The 17,726-nt window shown below is 36.2% G+C and overlaps 1 protein-coding gene across 1 annotated transcript; it reads right to left on the reverse strand.

The window, feature by feature from the left end:
- Positions 1 to 228: 228 nt before the first annotated feature.
- Positions 229 to 5,798, reverse strand: LOC120716883 (CMRF35-like molecule 1). Its single transcript, XM_040004574.1, has 8 exons — positions 5,545 to 5,798; positions 5,392 to 5,448; positions 3,592 to 3,909; positions 3,126 to 3,449; positions 2,524 to 2,601; positions 2,281 to 2,382; positions 1,932 to 1,987; positions 229 to 1,640 (listed from the first exon to the last, which is right to left on the reverse strand). Exons 1-8 carry the CDS (start codon positions 5,579 to 5,581, stop codon positions 1,215 to 1,217), a joined length of 1,398 nt encoding a protein of 465 aa, XP_039860508.1. The 5' UTR covers positions 5,582 to 5,798; the 3' UTR covers positions 229 to 1,214.
- Positions 5,799 to 17,726: the final 11,928 nt, after the last annotated feature.

A 17,726-nucleotide genomic window follows, 5' to 3' on the forward strand; every position in this document is an offset into this window, starting at 1 on the left:
ATTCATAAAAACACTCGTTTCACCACTGGTACTAAGAAACAACGATTTTGAATTTCAAGTTAAATTCCTAAACAGTATTTTTCTTTGTTTTGTGTGTAATGTTTTTGCTTTATTTAATTTTTTTTTACAAGGTTGACTGTACTTTTTGTCTCTTTAATGAAATTATTTTAGGAGCATCTGCAGTGAGGCTCATAACTTTCTTATGTAAACAATAAATTTACTTACATCCCCAGAAGGAATAAACATTTTATTAACAACAACCCTTTTCTTTATATTTCGTTATTTCAAAGAATCTTACACAAACTGCTTTGTTTTATGAAGCACTTTCTCTACTGTATTTACCACATTAATTTCCTTTTGCCACTGTTTGTCTTTACTTTTCAGCGAATACAAAAGAATAAAACAAAACACTTACTTACTATGACAGACTGTTACAGAGAGGTATTTACAGGCAATGTGATAGTGAATTATGATATGGTTCATACAATGAAGCACACGATAACAAATACAGTTATCTACTTATAAGCAGCTGATCGCTAAAGAGTCCACAAGAGGGAGTTGCAGAGCAAAATAAGATACAAACACTGAAATGCTCGGTGGTCAAACGTAAAACAGGAAATCATAACTTCATGCTTGAATTATAAAAACAAATAGGATAAAAATCATAACAAGACACAAGGAAAAGCTCATAGTAGTTTAAATATTAATTTATCTTAAAGAAATGGAAACTAAACATGTTTTACTCCATGTCAAATTGTGTGTGGTTTATTCATCAGCTGCACCTTCAGGTACTGCCAACCTCTGAACTGTATTAAACTGTTTCATTAACTACGACTGAAAAAGAAACAAACCGGGAACTATTTCTCAGGAATATTCATTTTCTTAATCAGTGATCAGATATTTAAGTGACGATACACTTTCTAAATATTGTAAACTACTTTTTGACCAATTACTTGTTTAAAAAACCCAATAATTTATGTTCTCATTTTTGTGACACTGAAGCGTCGACCATAGCAAATCAAATTTTTACTAAAAACCACTAACTGAAATCAGACGTGTATGCGACCTAAATATTTGTAATTGTAATAACTGTAATATTCAAACCACATTTCTATAGTTACACCTGAAGTGCTTCAACCTTTTTCCTATTATTTTAAGATTACAGATAGTATCTATGCATAGAGAATATTCAGCTCCTTCACAGCATCACTATATTATTGCTCCCCTTGTCTTATAACAGTTGAATAGAGAGTTGTCTCAGGTGCTTGATTACTGGTAGCACTATGTCCCCTGCCAGCGGAGCTATTTTTCTTAGTGTCAGGAAGTGTTTTTCCACCAGTGTGGAAACCCACAGTGGTATACTGAAGTATGTCTGCAGAAGGACTGATGACGTCTTGTCCCATGGGAGTAGAGCCATTTTCACTAGTGACAGGAAGCATTCTTTCATCTTTTTGGAAGTCCACAGTGGCATAGTGGACTATGTCTGCAGGAAGATTGACATTGGTATCCTTCTGAAAGTCAACATTAGCATGGTAGACCAGGTCTGGAGGAGGGCTGGTAACAGCACAAACAGAGGGCAGTGAGCTCTCTTGCTGTCTCCGTATGTTAATCTCTTCATATTGATGATCTTCAGTATTTCCCTGGGGGAGCAATGAAGAGCAATGGTGGGACAGATGCAAAACTGTGCCCTCAATCAAACTAAACAGCCCCCCCCCCCACACACACACACACACACATTGTGAGCCTCAAAAATGCCTTCAAACTCGTGGGGGCCAGCATTTTATACCCAGATGTGACTGTTATTCCCCACATGCTAATTTTCTGTCCTCACAAAGATGTCCAAACATGTACAAATGCACACACACACACACACACACACACACACACACACACACACACACACACACACACACACACACACACACACACACCTCTGTGTTATGTCCAGACTTTGTCCTCAGCTCTGATGACCCCTCAGCAGCAGTTTCTAAGATGAGAAGAATTTGAATATAAACAACAAGAGTTTTTTTGTGTGTTTGTTCTCACTGATGTCTTGTCTTATCTATCTATCTATCTATCTATCTATCTATCTATCTATCTATCTATCTATCTATCTATCTATCTATCTATCTATCTATATTTAAATGCATTAAATATTTTTGCTTTTGTAGTTAAGGTCAGAAAAACCTTTCATTGGCTTAGGAATGTTTTACACCAATCTTGATCTGATAAATTAAACAATTATATGTATTTGTTTATTGTATTTATGTATTTTCCTACCTGACATCCTGAGGACTTTACATCTGTATAGTATTAGCACAACCACAGCAATCACCACTAATGATCCCACACCCACACCCACTCCAATACCAATACGCAGGCCTGCAAAAAGGAGACAGCCATAGAGATATGGCTTAAAAGTTTATAGAATAGAGACTGTGGCTTAGTGTGTTTCTGCAGTAGACATTTGTGTGTATTTGTATACTGAGATATTAACTGCAACTGCTTGGCAGAGACACATACCTAAATGCTCATCTTCGATGCCTTCATCTCTCTTCAAACGTAAACTGACTGATTTTTTGGTTTGAGTGTGTCTTTCAGCTATGTGAGAAAAAAAAAGAAAGAAGGTTATACAATTTTTGTTGATGTTGTTAATACTCAGAAAATAATCATTACACAGTACCAAAGAGTGGTTTTTTTTTCTATTGCTTAATTAATTTGATGTAGTATGAATGTAGGAAAAGCTTTAAAATGTATGAAAATACATTTAACAGTCTGAAGTTTATTCCCTTTTCCAAAGCCATCCAGTGGGCCGGGCTGGAGTCAGCTTAGCCAATTCGAACCCCTGAGCCTTATCTTTGACACCCCTGCTATACATTTTTTTGTATTTCCTATAAAGTAACTCAATTTATGGCTTCAGTGGTAAAATATGTTTATTGATTGTCAACAAATAAACCAGGACTAAAGTCAGAATAATTATAACCATGTGTCAAACAATAAAATGATACCTTCTACCTCAATTAATTTTATTGCAGATGGTTTTTCTTCTAATAAAAAGGTGTTGTTGTGAAACACCACAGATATATATATAGATATAGATATAGATATAAAAATTGGGTACTTACTGATAGAAAGGTATATTTTGGTGTATTCAGCATTTGTCATTGTTTTACCAGATCCGCACCAATACGTTCCAGAGTCGGTTCTCCTCAGGTCACTGATGTAGACATAGAAGTAGTTCCTTCTTTTATTATCCCTCATGTAAAATCTGTCTTTAACTACAACTCTGTCTTCTTCTGTTGTCCGTATTAACTCGTCACAGTTCAAGGGATTCTTTCCTTTGCAAAGGTATTTTTCAGTGTCCTCTTCACTCTTAGAATAGTTACATGTAATTGTTGCAGTCTCTGAAGTAACACCAACTATTTCATGTGGTTTAAGATCGTCCCAGTCTTAAAAAAGGAAATGCATGTCAGTGCAGCTATTTTCTTTACAAACTGCAACTTATATATATTATATATATTACATATATAAATGTGTTTTTATTTACTAAAATTATTATTACGTTAAATCAAAAATCAGGTCAATACTCACTCAAAATATAGAGGTGGATCTCAGTTAAACAAGAAGTGGATGTACCAGATTTTATACTACACTGGTATTTTCCAGCATCTTGTTGGGTCAGTGCAGAAATGATCACAGTGTAGACTCTTTGCTGTTTATCATCTCTGAGAGAAAATCTGTCTAGTCTGGTGTAATTTGAGTCATAAGATGATATCAGATTATTGCAATAAGAGTTTGCATCTTCTCTACAAAAGGATTTGATTCCACTTTCTTTTACTCTTGTATAGTTGCAGTTGATGGTAGCCGAGGCGCCAAGAAATGTGGTCTGGTTCACTGGTTTGTTGTAGCCTGTCAGAGAGTTGAAGCGTATGAAGCAAAGATTAATTTCTCACTCAAAGTCAGCAGATGTGTGTATAGTGCATTCAGTGCAACACTTAAAATTACTAATCTGTTTATTAGTAGAGTGTAGATGCTGTTTGACGTTTTTTTTAGGCAGCAAGAAGACAACCTGTATTATTAATACATTAATATACAGTAAAAAGCATCACTCATGCTGTTCATTCATAAGTTCATTTTAGCACCTATACAGGTGTATTAGGGCTGCCACGGTTAGTTCACCAGTCACGATTACGTCAGCTATCAAAATCGTCGATGACTAATTTAATAGTCAACGCTCATTTGAAGCTTTGTAAGATCCTGAAAGACGCAGGAATGAGCTGTAGGATTTAATAGTGTAATAACGGACTGAAACAGAAGATGGCAGCAATGCTGCTGTTAAACGCCAACGAAGAAAAAGTAGTATGAGTTATTTGTGCCTGAGCGCCCTTAGAAAAATTTTTGCAAGCGAAATGTTGCATTTTGAGGAGAAAATAATTTTGAGTGAAGAAAATTTTAATTTGAGCAAACATTGCTGTGTGCAAGAAATGTATTTCAGTGTTTGCTCTTATCCATATACACACACAATAACAGCCCCTCTCGCTCAGCTGTTGGCATTTGCTCTTGCTCAGTTCTCTGCTCTGTGTGCTGACATCTGCGGATCTGCTCTCTATGGCAAGCCATCAGGGCCAAAAATTACCACTTTTCTAACCCGTCTCTCAGTGTGTCGTTAGCACTCACAACATCTCTGCTCCGTGCACGCTCAACTCTGTACAGCATTATAAGTGTGCCATAAAACCAGCCAATCACAGACTTGAATGCAAAAATTCTGATTGGCTGTTACGGTCTCCAAGCAGCTCGCTAGCTACTGCATTCCGGAAACAGGGTCCAAAATGTAGCTAAATCCATTTTCGGTTAGTATGTTTAATTATTTTATTTTAAAATATCTATATATTTTTAAGGTCATTGTTAGTTTAAATCTAGTTTAAACCAAACCACTCCACTGGATTTACTTGTGACTATAGATGTCTGTTAAATCTATGTACAACATTTTCATCAGAACGGAAGACTAAAGGTATAAAAACAGCAATAAAATAAAAAAGAAAGTACTCAAAGAAACTCAGATGCACAGTAATGAGTATCACTCGCGCTGTTAGTTAAAATAAGCTAATTTTAGCTGCTATACAGCGTTATGATTTAACCAATGGCTATCTTTCATGTTTTAAAACTTAATCACAGCAACGTTTGTAACTATAGCTGTCTGATAAATGTCGTAAAAACATTTTTCTCACAACTGAACAGTAGAGGTATAAAAACAACCATAAATTCCAAACACCTGTAACTACCTAATTACCTGAAATTTGTATTCAAGTATAGCAGTAAATAACTCAAATTACTAGCGTGCCTCTGTGCAGAAGTATTTTGCTGGTTGGTTTACATCTTTGTTGTACTTACAGTTAATGTTGACACGTCTGTCCTTGTTTCCCATTACAGACAAAAAGCTCACAGCAGCTGTTATAGAAAATTAAATGAATAAAACTATAATTTAATCATAACACTTAAAATGAGTTTCAGTCCCAAGAAAATCAAATAGAAGAATAATCTTACCTGTTATTAAGCGGATGATTTGTAATGATGCTGCCATTGTTTTGGTCAGAAACGTTTTATTGTTTTCCACAGTTTTAAGCTAAAATTATAATATTATGATCCAAAATTAAAAAAAAAAGCTAAATAAGCTGCATGCCCCTATGATCAGTCATGACACCTGCACTCTGCTCTCATCAAATTGTTATATTCTCACTTGCTTGTGATGTCTCTGCACAAAAGAGAGAGGGCCAGCTTTGTTTTTCCACCACAGAAGTTGAAATATTTGCATGATGAAGAAACAGGATTTGAATCTCTTTATGCAGAGTGATAGAAACAGAGATAGAAAAGGAGAAGAGAAAGAAACAGATGGAGAGCGAGAGTGTTGACTCATAGTAGCTAATCATCAGCTGCATGTTATGACGTCTTTCGCTGCTTCGAGCAAAATATTCATCATAAAACAATGTCCACAATGTCTCTCTTATCTTTGGATCAAAATAATTATAATACCAGATATTAGTTAGCAGGTGTTCTACGTATCTACCCATTGCATGAAAAAGTATTAATGTAGTCTATCCAGAGGCATGGAATTATGAAAATGTAGTCGAGTTTTGTTATTATTTACATATTGTTTTATATGTTGACCATATATGTTACACAAGATCAACTAGACGGACAAAACAAAAAGTCAAAAACCCTCAAATTCGGTATAAATGTAACTTAAAATGCATCATATTGTATTAACTTATTAATGCTCCTAAAGTTATTGTGGATTGTGTCTCAAAATCAAATTGTGAAGGATGATACCTAGTGAGAAGAGATATAGATACCCTACTAGATTATGCTTTCATCATTAACAGGTGAATCTCTATATGTTGTGTACAGGGGCCTCTTTGTGAGGTGACTACCAAGAGCCCCAGTGTTATGAGAGGCATTTGCAACCCCTGGAATTTTGTTTATTTACTTACAGTATTTCTAAGTAATTGGGGTCATAATTAAATTTCCGGATAAAGTAGCTGTGTGCCTGCACTTTGATTCCAAAATAGTAGAGGCTGTCTTTGTCATGGTCCCTTTGTCATCGTCTAACTGACTGTTTTCTGTCTGTCTTATCCCACTCGTGCTTTCTGCCTCTCCTCTCTACTGTCCTCGTTTGTGTGTCTACATGTGTGTTGTGGTGTTCTGGATTTTATGCAGTGGCCTTACTTAAGGGAATGGCTGCGCTTAAGTCTTTGCTGAATTGAATATGAATCACTGAGCCATGTCTTTTCCCTAAAGAAGCAAAATTGGGCTATAAAAAAAGATAAAGAAAGAAGAACGAGAGAAAGCAACCAAAGGGAAATTAGCTGTTAACATAGGAAGGTGAGCAACTAACAGGTTACGGATGTTTTACTTAATAAAATACAGTGTGTGAATGTCAGATTTGGCACAATTTAATTGATGGGGATGTAGATGAGGAGAGAGAGAGGCAAATAAAGGTTGTGTTGGGAAAAATGAGAAGGCAGAATATGTTAGACAACTCAGATTCTTAAGTCTTAAGATTTTCATGACATGGTAATATGTAAATTATAGTGAAGAAAATACTACTACTACTACTACTAATGATAATAATACTAATAATACGACTCACAAAATGCATCCAACCAGAAAATAACTGTAGACTGTAGTATGCTCAGAAATGACACTTAGAATATGATGAGACTTATAGATTTTTTTAATTGCATTTGGCATGTGACCAGTTCATTACTGGCAACCCCAATGACCACTACAGAGTGGCCAATACAGTTATTGACTCAATTATTAATCATTAAAAAAATCCAAAAATGCACATGAGATATTGATTGTAAAAGTAAGGGGAGGCACAGAGACTGCTTATGTATAGGGCAAAGAGTTTTGTGCTGTACCTCTGGTTGTGTATTCAGAGTTAGAGTAAAACTATGCCTCATTTTACATGGTAGCTTGACAATGCCTAGTTACAAATTTTGGGTCTAATCCTATTGTGTGTTTATTACAGGTAATAAAACACAAGACTTCACTATTGTATTTATTTTTGGCTGCTGGCATGACTACATAGTTGCATGTTACGCCATTCACTTATATGCAAATAATGCAGTTTGCGTCTGTGTATATATATATATATATATATATATATATATATATATATATATATATATATATATATATATATATATATATATGTATATGTTTATAATAACAATAAATTAATAAGTGTTTAATTGTTTTTGTGCATTAGTAGCTTTTTCAATCTTTATTTATCTTACAGCTTCAGTATCATCTTTGCATCAGCTGTGTGCATTTACAGTTTTCATTCCCTTTATCAGGTTTTAGTTCTACAGTTAAGTGGCCTCCAGTTAAGGGTGTGGTGGGTGTTCAGGGAGTTCACTCATTTTTTACGGTGATATGGTTTATTGGCATAGTTTATCAGCGCTGTTAAACAGTGATGGGAATAACGGTGTTACAAGTAATGGCGTTACTAACAGCGTTACTTTTTTCAGTAACGAGTAATCTAACGAATTACTATTCCTATCGTTACAACGCCGTTACAGTTACTAACAAGAAAATGCGGTCCCTTACTATTTTTCAACAAAGAGACGGTTGAAGCTGTGTTCAGCTTACTGCATCTTATATCAGTTGCACGGAAGTAGCTGACTACGTAAGTATCAAACAAGCCTTCACTAAAGTATTTGACCAAATTATATGCTAAATTGAAATCCATTCAACATTTCTCCATCTATTTTAGATGTATGAACAATATTTATGCATGGAAAACACATCCCAGCTTGATGATGTTGTTGTTGTTAACCCTATTTTGTGACAGTTGCATAGAGAGTTGGCTCTGCTGCTGGAGGATTGGTGGCACCGCCCTGCACAGGAGAGGAGCCATTTCTATTACTGTCAGGGAGTCTGTTTGCATCCTTCTAAAAATCAACAGTGGCACAGTGGACCAGGTCATGGACATTAATCTCTTCATAATGATGACCTTTAATATTTCACTGCAGAAAAAGGGAAGTGGTGTTATAAAAGTAACTGTTTTGCTCATATGCAAACTAAACACAGGCGCACGCACACACGCACACACACACACACACACACACACACACACACACACACACACACACACACACACACACACACACACACACAACAGCACAACAGCACAACACGCTAAAGAAGAAGATATTTTTATTTGTGTATCTATGTGTTTAGCCTAAAAGCTAATGGTTCCTTAATCCATTCAACATTATAAATAGTCATAGAGTCATATCTCCCCACTTCCTGCTTATATACATATAGAGGCAAGTTCCTGTAATTGACTCCTGTGATTTTCTTATATATTTTTTCCACTCAAAAGAAGAGAAACAAACTCATAAAACTTATGTATGAAAGTATGTATCGTGCACAATATATGTGTATTGCAGTACAGAATTGGTGCAGTTACAGTAATCAGTCCCAGATCCACCCCAATACCAATAGGGAGACCTGCAAAAAGGAGACAGCAGTAATGGCAGCTCATGTTTTTTACTGTACTCATGATTAGTGCATGAAGTAGATGTATCTGTGTGTGTTAGTGTAGTAGACATTTCTTTTCTACTAGATATGAACAGCAACAGCAGCTGTTTGTGTCACCAACCCAGGAGTCAGATACTTGAGATCCTGATGTCCTGAAAACTGCTCACTTTCATTTTCTGTCAGGCATGATTGCGTCAGTGTCAGATTTCTTGATTCATTGTGTCTTTCAGCTGTGTGACGATAAAAAGAAAGGATAAATACAAAAGTAATGAATTATATTATTGTCTGAAAAACATACTCAAACTCACAGTTTTTTCAATAGATAAAACTTTGTTTATTTCATCCATCAGACATAATAAGCTATATGAGTATAAGATCAATGTAAACGTGGCACAAATCGCCATTTTAAGCAGCAATCTAGCAGTGAAGTTGTGAAGTCAAATAGTAGTAAATAGTGAAGTCAAATGTCTTCACATATTAAAGGTACTTGTAGATTAACCCATGTTCATATGTTTTAAACAATATATTCAATAGTGGTGAACATGAATATAATTATAATGCTATAGTCTTAAGCTATTTATTGTCATGGTCCTGGGCTATATGACCCAGTGTTTTGTGTTCTTGTAGTTTCACGTCAGTTTGTATAATGTTAAGTCTACTTTGTTATTCTTCTGGAAGTGCCTCAGTTGTTCTGTTTGTTTAGTTTATTATATTTCCCTCTGTTTTGTTGCCCTCTGTGTCTCCCTCTGTGTGTCTGTGTTTATATAGTGGTATAAGTTCTGTGAGGGTGTTTTATTCCGTCATGTTTTTCTGCGTTCCCCATCTCGTCGTGTCCTCTCTCCCTCATGCTCCTCCGTGTTCTCTCTCCCTTCAGCCTGCGTCTCTGTGTACTTCCTGTTTTACTTTGATAGGCTCACGCCATGTTTCCCAGCAAATAAAGCTGTGATTTTTGAGTTCACCCGCCTCCGTGAAGTCTGCTTGTGGTGCTTTCCTGGCTGCCTGCACAGCCGTTTCATGACAATGACGACCACATTGCAATGTGTATAAAAATAATAAAAAACTGCTTTATTTAATCATATTATTCCTAACAGGGTATTTACTTCTTCAGTTTCCCCTGTTCTCCACATTAGCTGTGTGTTATAATGTGTTTCATCTTCCCTCGGTCATGAGTTCTCCCGTCTCCACTGTGTTCCCTGTTCTTTACTCTTCACCTCTTTTTCTTTTTGTCAAGTTTACTTTTATTACAAACACTTCTGTGTTTTGTAATACGTTTCACTTCCCTTGTTATGTTATCCTTTGATTAGCTTAACTAGTTCCTTATTTTAGCCCAAATGTGTTGTTTTTCCCCTACGTTTGTCTCCAGCATATTTAACGCCTCCTTTTGCATGTGTTCAACATTGTGTCCAATGCATGTTTCATCTAGAAAGATTACAAAGATCTATACACACATAAATTCATTCAGCATATTTATTTTTTTATGAAAAAAGTATGCATCTGTTTTGGAGGAACAACCAGTGAAACTGCACATACTTATTTTCTTGTATGCACATTTTCCAGTTGACAGAAAGGCAGTATGGCATACAGACAAACCAAAAAATAACAGACCAAAGATAAGTCTAGCCATACCTCACGTTCTTGAAACGGGGTGGACTTAAAGTGCATCACATTAAAAATAATTTGTTAATGTTTCATGTAGAAACCAGTTTGTATTTAAATGCTCTTAGGAACTTTGGAAATTAGGCTTTAGAAAAAATCATCTTACATTTTAGCATTTAATATATTAGGAAATGTATGATATGTGTAAATAAATTAAACTGCTACTACTAATTACAGACAATATCAAGATTCATTCCAAATCTTACACTGCTGATTGGATAGCATCATGATGATAGTCTGTTGGCATACACACTGACAAAAAAGACAGCAAAACATGAACCTAACAGTTGCACACCAGTGTGTCCACAAATGGTGAATGGACTGGTTCTTATATAGCACTTTTCTGCTATGAGCATTCAAAGCACTTTACACAACTTGCTTCATTCGCAAGCACTTTTTTCTATGCTTTCTCTGTAAGTGCTTTCTAGCTAATATTCATACGCATTCATACTCCAAGGATACATCGGAGAGGAGCTTGAGGTTAGTATCTTAGCTAGGGGACAGACAGTGAACAAGCCACCAACATTTCAATTAGTAGGTGACCTGTTCTACCACTTGAGCTACAGCCACAAGAGAGCGTTGTGGAGAAAAACGAGAAACATAAGACATTTGTCACATTTTGACTATATTATTGTTGTAACTGCTTTATAACAGTGGAATAGAGAGTTGGCTCTGCTGTTGGAGGACCGGTGGCTCTCTTCTTCTTGTTAGAGAACCCATTTTTATTACTGTCAGGAAGTGTGTTTCCATCCTTCTGAATATTGACAGATTCATAGTGGACCAACTTTGCATGAGGACTCACAGTAGCATAAACAGTGTGCAATGAGCTCTTTTGCTGTTTCTGTTCATTTGTCTTATCATAATGATTAGGATCTCCAGTATTTCCCTAGAAAGAAAATAATAGGATGATAGATACAGGTGTAGTGCTCATATGCAAACTACACAAATACACACACACACACACACACACACACGTACCTCTTTGTTATATCCAGACTGTATCCTCTGCTTTGACGATCTCTCGACAACACAATGTGCTAAGATGGAGGAGGGGGAGGATTTGAATAAATGTAAAGGACATCATATTTGTTTTTGTGTCTGTTTATCCTGAGCAAGTAAATCATGTCATTCTAACTGTTAACACTCTGTTATAAAAATTTGAACAGAGCGTTTGTTCAGATGGGCCACAAAGTGAAGCTTTACTGTAATCCTGGCAGATCTGGCTGATCTGATGGCATTTTTGTCAAATTTCTATTCCTCACCTGACATCCTGAGTAGTTTCTGTCTGTACCGTATTAGTGCAATCACAAAAATCATCAGCAATATTTCCAGACACACCCCAATAACGATAGGCCAACCTGCAAAAAGGTATAAACAACAACGCATACAATTTATTGTCCTCTGGAGTCATGTATAGACTAGAGCAGGAGTCCCCAACTCCAGTCCCCGAGAGCTACTGTCGTGCAGCTTTTAGATGCATTCTTGTTCCAACACACCTGATTCAAATGGATAGCTTGTTACCACGCCTTTGCCAAACTTGATGGCATGCTGAAGAGGTAATTCAACCATTTGATTCAGTTGTGTTGGTAGAGGGTTGCATTTAAAAGCTGCAGGAGAGTAGCTCTCGAGAACTGGAGTTGGAAACACCTGGACAAGACGATCTGTCTCTGTGTCATACCTATGACATCCGGTGCAAGTGTTGCAAAACTGGGACTGGAGGATGCAGAAGTGGAGGGTGCAAGATTGAGTGCTGGATTGGAGGTTTTCACCCTGGAGTTTCAGTGTGTGGAACTGGAGTGTGTGGAACTGGAGTGTGTGGAACTGGATTATGTGGAACTGGAGTGTGTGGAACTGGAGTGTGTGGAACTGGAGTGTGTGGAACTGGAGTGTGTAGAACCAGACCTGAGACATTGGCTGCATGACCTGGGACGTTGTGTGGAATGAATTAGTCACAAAAGTAATGACTGAGATTGCTGCCTACAAAAAAATACAGTTTTTTTTAAATGCAAGAAACTTAGTTCATTCTATCCTTCAGAGATTGTAAAAGTAAGTATTAGCAGAAAAAAATATTTCCATATAAGATCACCGTAGGAATGGCACAAAGGAATCTGTGAACAACAAAATATTGCCGTAAAATGTCATACACTGTCATACCAGACAGTGATACTACTGTTCATTAAGGCATGACTGCTGATAGAAGTAGGATGATTCTGAAATGTACAAGATTCTGAAATCTTTGCTGAGATTCAACTCAAGTCAAAGTTTATTTATATAGCACATCCAAGTTCTGTACAAGTTAACAAAATATCAACTACATAGAAAAGGCCACTAAATCAACAATATATATATAAACTAAAAATAAAAAAAATCCAGTCAAATGTTTCAAAAGTGATCAGAAACTGTTTATAGTGCAAATAGATTCTTCAAAGACCAAGTTAGTCAGCTGATCTCAAACAATGCAGCTTGCTCTCTGGAAGAACATGCAGCAACTGAATGTAGCTGCAGTAAAGGCCCAGCAGGGCATATCAAGGAAGGAAACATTTAGCATTTGGTGATGTAAATATCTTTAAGGTGAAAGTCTGTACCTCAGTTGTTTGATTTAAAATCTACAGTGGTGGTGGTGTATAGAGTTGGAATTACAATAGTTGTACAATAGAAGTGAAGAGCAGAGGTCTTCAGCAAGGAAATAAATAGAAATACGTGACTTTTGATGATATCCCCATTGTTTTGAGTCAGAATCCTTTTATACATTAAATTTAAGCTAATGTTGAATTAAAAACTTCTCCACAATCAGTCAGACCTGTATTTTATTTTGATCTAGTTATATTCTCACCGCCACACTTTCCATATTGCTACACAAATGAGACAGTGTCGTGCCTTTCTTTCTAATATAACTGGCAGTATTTGCATGATGTTACAGAAAGTGGATTTGGATCTGGATGTAGATGGAGCTTTACACAAAAAGTGAGAGAAACAGAGGGAGAATGGAACAAGACAAAATGCTTTATACAACACAGAATCATGTCTACAGTGTATTTCTCATCTTTGCAACGAACTATTTATTAATTTATTTATTATTTTATTAATACATAATTCCATTCACCCAGCATGCAATTATGAAGCTTACTTTGCTGTAGCCTGAAACCCGTATGAAAAACTATGCATATCTGTCGTGCAGTTGCAAAAAATAATTTGCATAAAGGTAATGCATTTGCATTCACACAGCCACAAACACACACAGACCAAGTATGCATAAATAGAAACAATACTGAAGAAGGAATTTTGTTTTTGTTATTTTTGTCCCTGCACTGCAAAATCTCCAGTGTTAAATTGACACTAGAAAGTGTCTACATGTGTCCACTCTTTTGAGTGTTAAATTAACACTTTTGACAGTGTTATATTTCTACCAGTAACCTAGTCAGTGTTAAAGATTAACAATGGCCCTTTCTCACTGTCCCTCTTCCCCTCTGTTTTTCTTTTCTTTCATCTTTCTTTCTCCCTTTCCTATCCCCTATCATGTCTGCCCCGTCTGTAACAACTGAAAATAAAATAAAATAAATAATGACAACAAAGGTCGATCAAATGGACCAATACGGCAAGGCCGTGATGATCCACTTGGTAAAGTAAATCCATTGGGTATTCTGACGGCTAAAGGACCAAACGGGACAGGCAAAAAAAAAAAAAAAAAAAATGAAGAGGATCTGCAAGGAGGAATGGCAGAGGATCCCCAAATCCAGGTGTGAAAAACTTGTTGCATCTTTCCCAAAAAGACTGGCTTGACCTAATACAGACTTGGCTGTGTATTTGATGAAAAGGGTGCTTCTACTAAATACAGAGCAAAGGGTCTGAATACTTAGGACCATGTGATATTTCAGTTTTCGTTTTTTTTTTAAACTGCAAAAATGTCAAGAATTCTGTGTTTTCCTGCCAATATGGGGTGCTGTGTGTACATTAATAAGGATAAAATGAACTTAAATAATTTTAGCGAATGGCTGCAATATAACAAAGAGTGAAAACTTAAAAAGGGTCTGAATACTTTCTGTACCCACTGTATCTAGATGCATTATTCTGTGGACTAGATGGCCCAATAATGATTGTACACAGTGACATGCCACTGATGTTAGCACACACACTACCATAGAAAAGAAAGCAAAATATGTCCAAAGGAGGGTGTTGTGGAAAAGAAATGCATAAACAGAAGAAGAAGAGTAAAAAATTAAATTAATCATTACATGTGGCTTTCTGATAAAGAAAAAAAAACTTGTCTCAATATTTCAGACTAAGTCAAATATTATTTTTTTCCAATAGAGCTTTTGGAAACTAAACTTTTGATTGATGCCACATCAGATGACGCTATTGCTATTATGCTTTTAAAAATCAGAATATGAGATTTAACCTCTTTTGTTATTGAAACAATAGAATACTTTATGAATGATATGACCAGTGAATTAAAGACATAACCAAGTTTTTCTGGTATAAACGTGCTTTTAATTTTACATTAAACAGTAGAGTCTATCACTAAAATATATGACCAAATTATCTTATTAATAGAACTATATATAACATTTCTTCTTCTTTTGTAGGTGCATAGACAGAGTTTATACATAGAAAACATTCTTCACAGAGTGACTATATTATTAGTGTTGCCCCTTTGTGACGTCTGAATAGAGAGTTGGTTCTGCTGCTGGAGGACTGGTGGCTTCCTGCTCTTTTTCAGTGAATCAATTTTTATTACTGTCAGGAAGTGTGTTCCCATTTTTCTGAAACTTGGCAGATTTATAGTGGACCAGGTCTGCAAGAGGACTGACAGTAGCATAAACAGATGGCAGTGAGGTCTTTTGCTGTTTCTGTTCCTTTATCTCATCATAACGATGATCTGTCATATTTTCCTGTTAAGAAAAAGGAGACCAGGATGATAGGATGATGATGCAACTGAACACACACATGCATTCACACATACCTCTTTGTTAGCTTGTATCCTCTCCTTTGATGATTTCTCAACAACGACATGCTGAGATGGAGTAGGAGGATTTGAATAAATACAAAAGAAAAAATACAAACCATAAATTGTGTGTCTGTTTATCCTGAGCGAGTAAATGTTCTCTTTTCGACTGTTAAATCACACACTCTGTTTGCAAAGTTGAGCTGAATGTTTGTTCAGAGAGGCCACAAATTGAAACTCCAATGTAAATCAAGATGATCTGGCTGATTTGATGGCTCAGCTAAACACCTTTCTATGCAACCAATGAACATCTGCAAGCTGCTTTTCAGTATAGCGTCACCCTAGATCCTCCATTCATGCTATATCAGATTTAATGAGTGTGATATTTATAATCCCCGATGCCCTCTCTGTTCTACAAAGCTGCACTCTCTTTTAGCTTTTCATATATGGACATTGAAGGAGGGACAGGTCACCAAAATGGACTAGTGATCTTCCATTGACAATGGTTGAAATATTTAGGCGTAACTCACATTTAAGAAAGTCTCTGATCTGACAGCTGATACCGTTAAATATAGATGAAACAGAATGTGTATGTATATTTTATGATATTTCCAGCCCTCACTTGGAATGAGTGGATGTGGATGAGTCACTGTCACTGGAGAGAGGGGTGCTGACAAAGCCATCGCCAGAGGCAGCACTGCCACTGGTGCTGGCGTCAGAGAAAGCGCCACCACCAGGTCTACCAACTGAGTCTCAGTGAGTGTAAAAATCAAAGCACAAATTATTTTTTTTTCAGGATAAATGTAAAGACTTGAGGATCTTTATTTCTGTGTTTCTTAGTGAGACATACCTGTGAAATGTGGTCTAGTGCTGGAGGCAGAGCCGGCACCAGAGGCAGAGCCAGGGCTGCTGCTGGAGACAGCATCAGGACCACCAACTGCTTCACTGTGGCTACAGTAAAGGCCTTGTATGTCAAAGAAAGAAAACTTAGCATTTGGTGATGTTCATAGGCTCAAGACTTCAGGGAGTCACTGACCTAAACAAATTTTCATCTAAGTGTTAAAATCATTCCTTGAATGTGTAATTATTTTAGTTTGTCCAACAGCTTTAGGCCCGTTAAAAATTGGGGCCTATGGATAAAAGTGGTTGTAATTCCTAAATGTTAATGCAAGACATTTTTTTAAATAACTTGAATTAAAGGCCTTTGCACCAAGCATGTTGTGACAAAACAATAAAAAATTCAGAATCTTTTGGAAGAAAAACTTATTGTGTAACAGTGAAAGCATCTTTTGCAAAAATATGTCCTCCAACAAATGCATTACAGAAAAGTGGAGTAAATGCTAAGCAATGATGGGCTGGTTGTGGCGTTTCTAAACAAGAAAAGATAGAAATATCTAGATCAGTGTACATTCAGTGCATTTTGAGACACAGGGGCACTTGTTAACAAATGCAGTGGGCCGATTGGTCAGGTGTATTTAGTCACATGCACAAAGTTGGACAAATTGGGCTTGAGCTGCAAATCTGTCATGTGCAATTAAGCATTTGGTGTGAACGGCTGCATTAAGAATAGGTGAGTCCAAAAACATATTTTTAAGCCAAATATTTCTATGTGTCCAGTATGTGAAGTCCTTTAAGGTGTAAGTCTGTTCTTCAATCTCATCTATTTTTTTTATTTAAAATGTATAGTGGTGGTGTACAGCGGAGAAATTCCAAAATGTTCCACTTTCCAAAATCTGTTTGACCACTTTATTTTATTTTACTGTGCACATGTGATAAGTTTTATTGAGTAAAAAGCACAGCTACAAAATCAGCAAGAAAATGAATACAAGTATCCAAGTAAGTAGAACTACCTGACAAATTTATTTGTGTTCAAGGATTGTATTTAATTAGTTAACTTACTTATATATCATGCAAAGGCATTTTTTTTTATTATGCTTTCCATTGTTACTGTGCTTACAGTTTATGTTGAAAAGAATGATAATAGTAAAAATGATAATGATATTACCTGTCAATATGCAGAGAGTGAATTTTAATAATATCCTCATTTTTTCAGTCAGGATCCTTTTATATATTTAGCTAA

The sequence above is a fragment of the Simochromis diagramma genome, unplaced genomic scaffold, assembly GCF_900408965.1.
Source record: "Simochromis diagramma unplaced genomic scaffold, fSimDia1.1 OVJJ01000487.1, whole genome shotgun sequence".
Taxonomy (NCBI): domain Eukaryota; kingdom Metazoa; phylum Chordata; class Actinopteri; order Cichliformes; family Cichlidae; genus Simochromis; species Simochromis diagramma.

Coding starts and splice junctions, on each gene's coding strand:
- LOC120716883 (XM_040004574.1), bottom strand. CDS start 5,581: ATGGCAGCATCATTACAAATCATCCGCTTAATAACAG. Junction 5,449..5,544: donor AATCATCCGCTTAATAACAG/GTAAGATTATTC, acceptor TTTCTATAACAG/CTGCTGTGAGCTTTTTGTCT. Junction 1,988..2,280: donor TAAAGTCCTCAGGATGTCAG/GTAGGAAAATAC, acceptor TTCTCATCTTAG/AAACTGCTGCTGAGGGGTCA.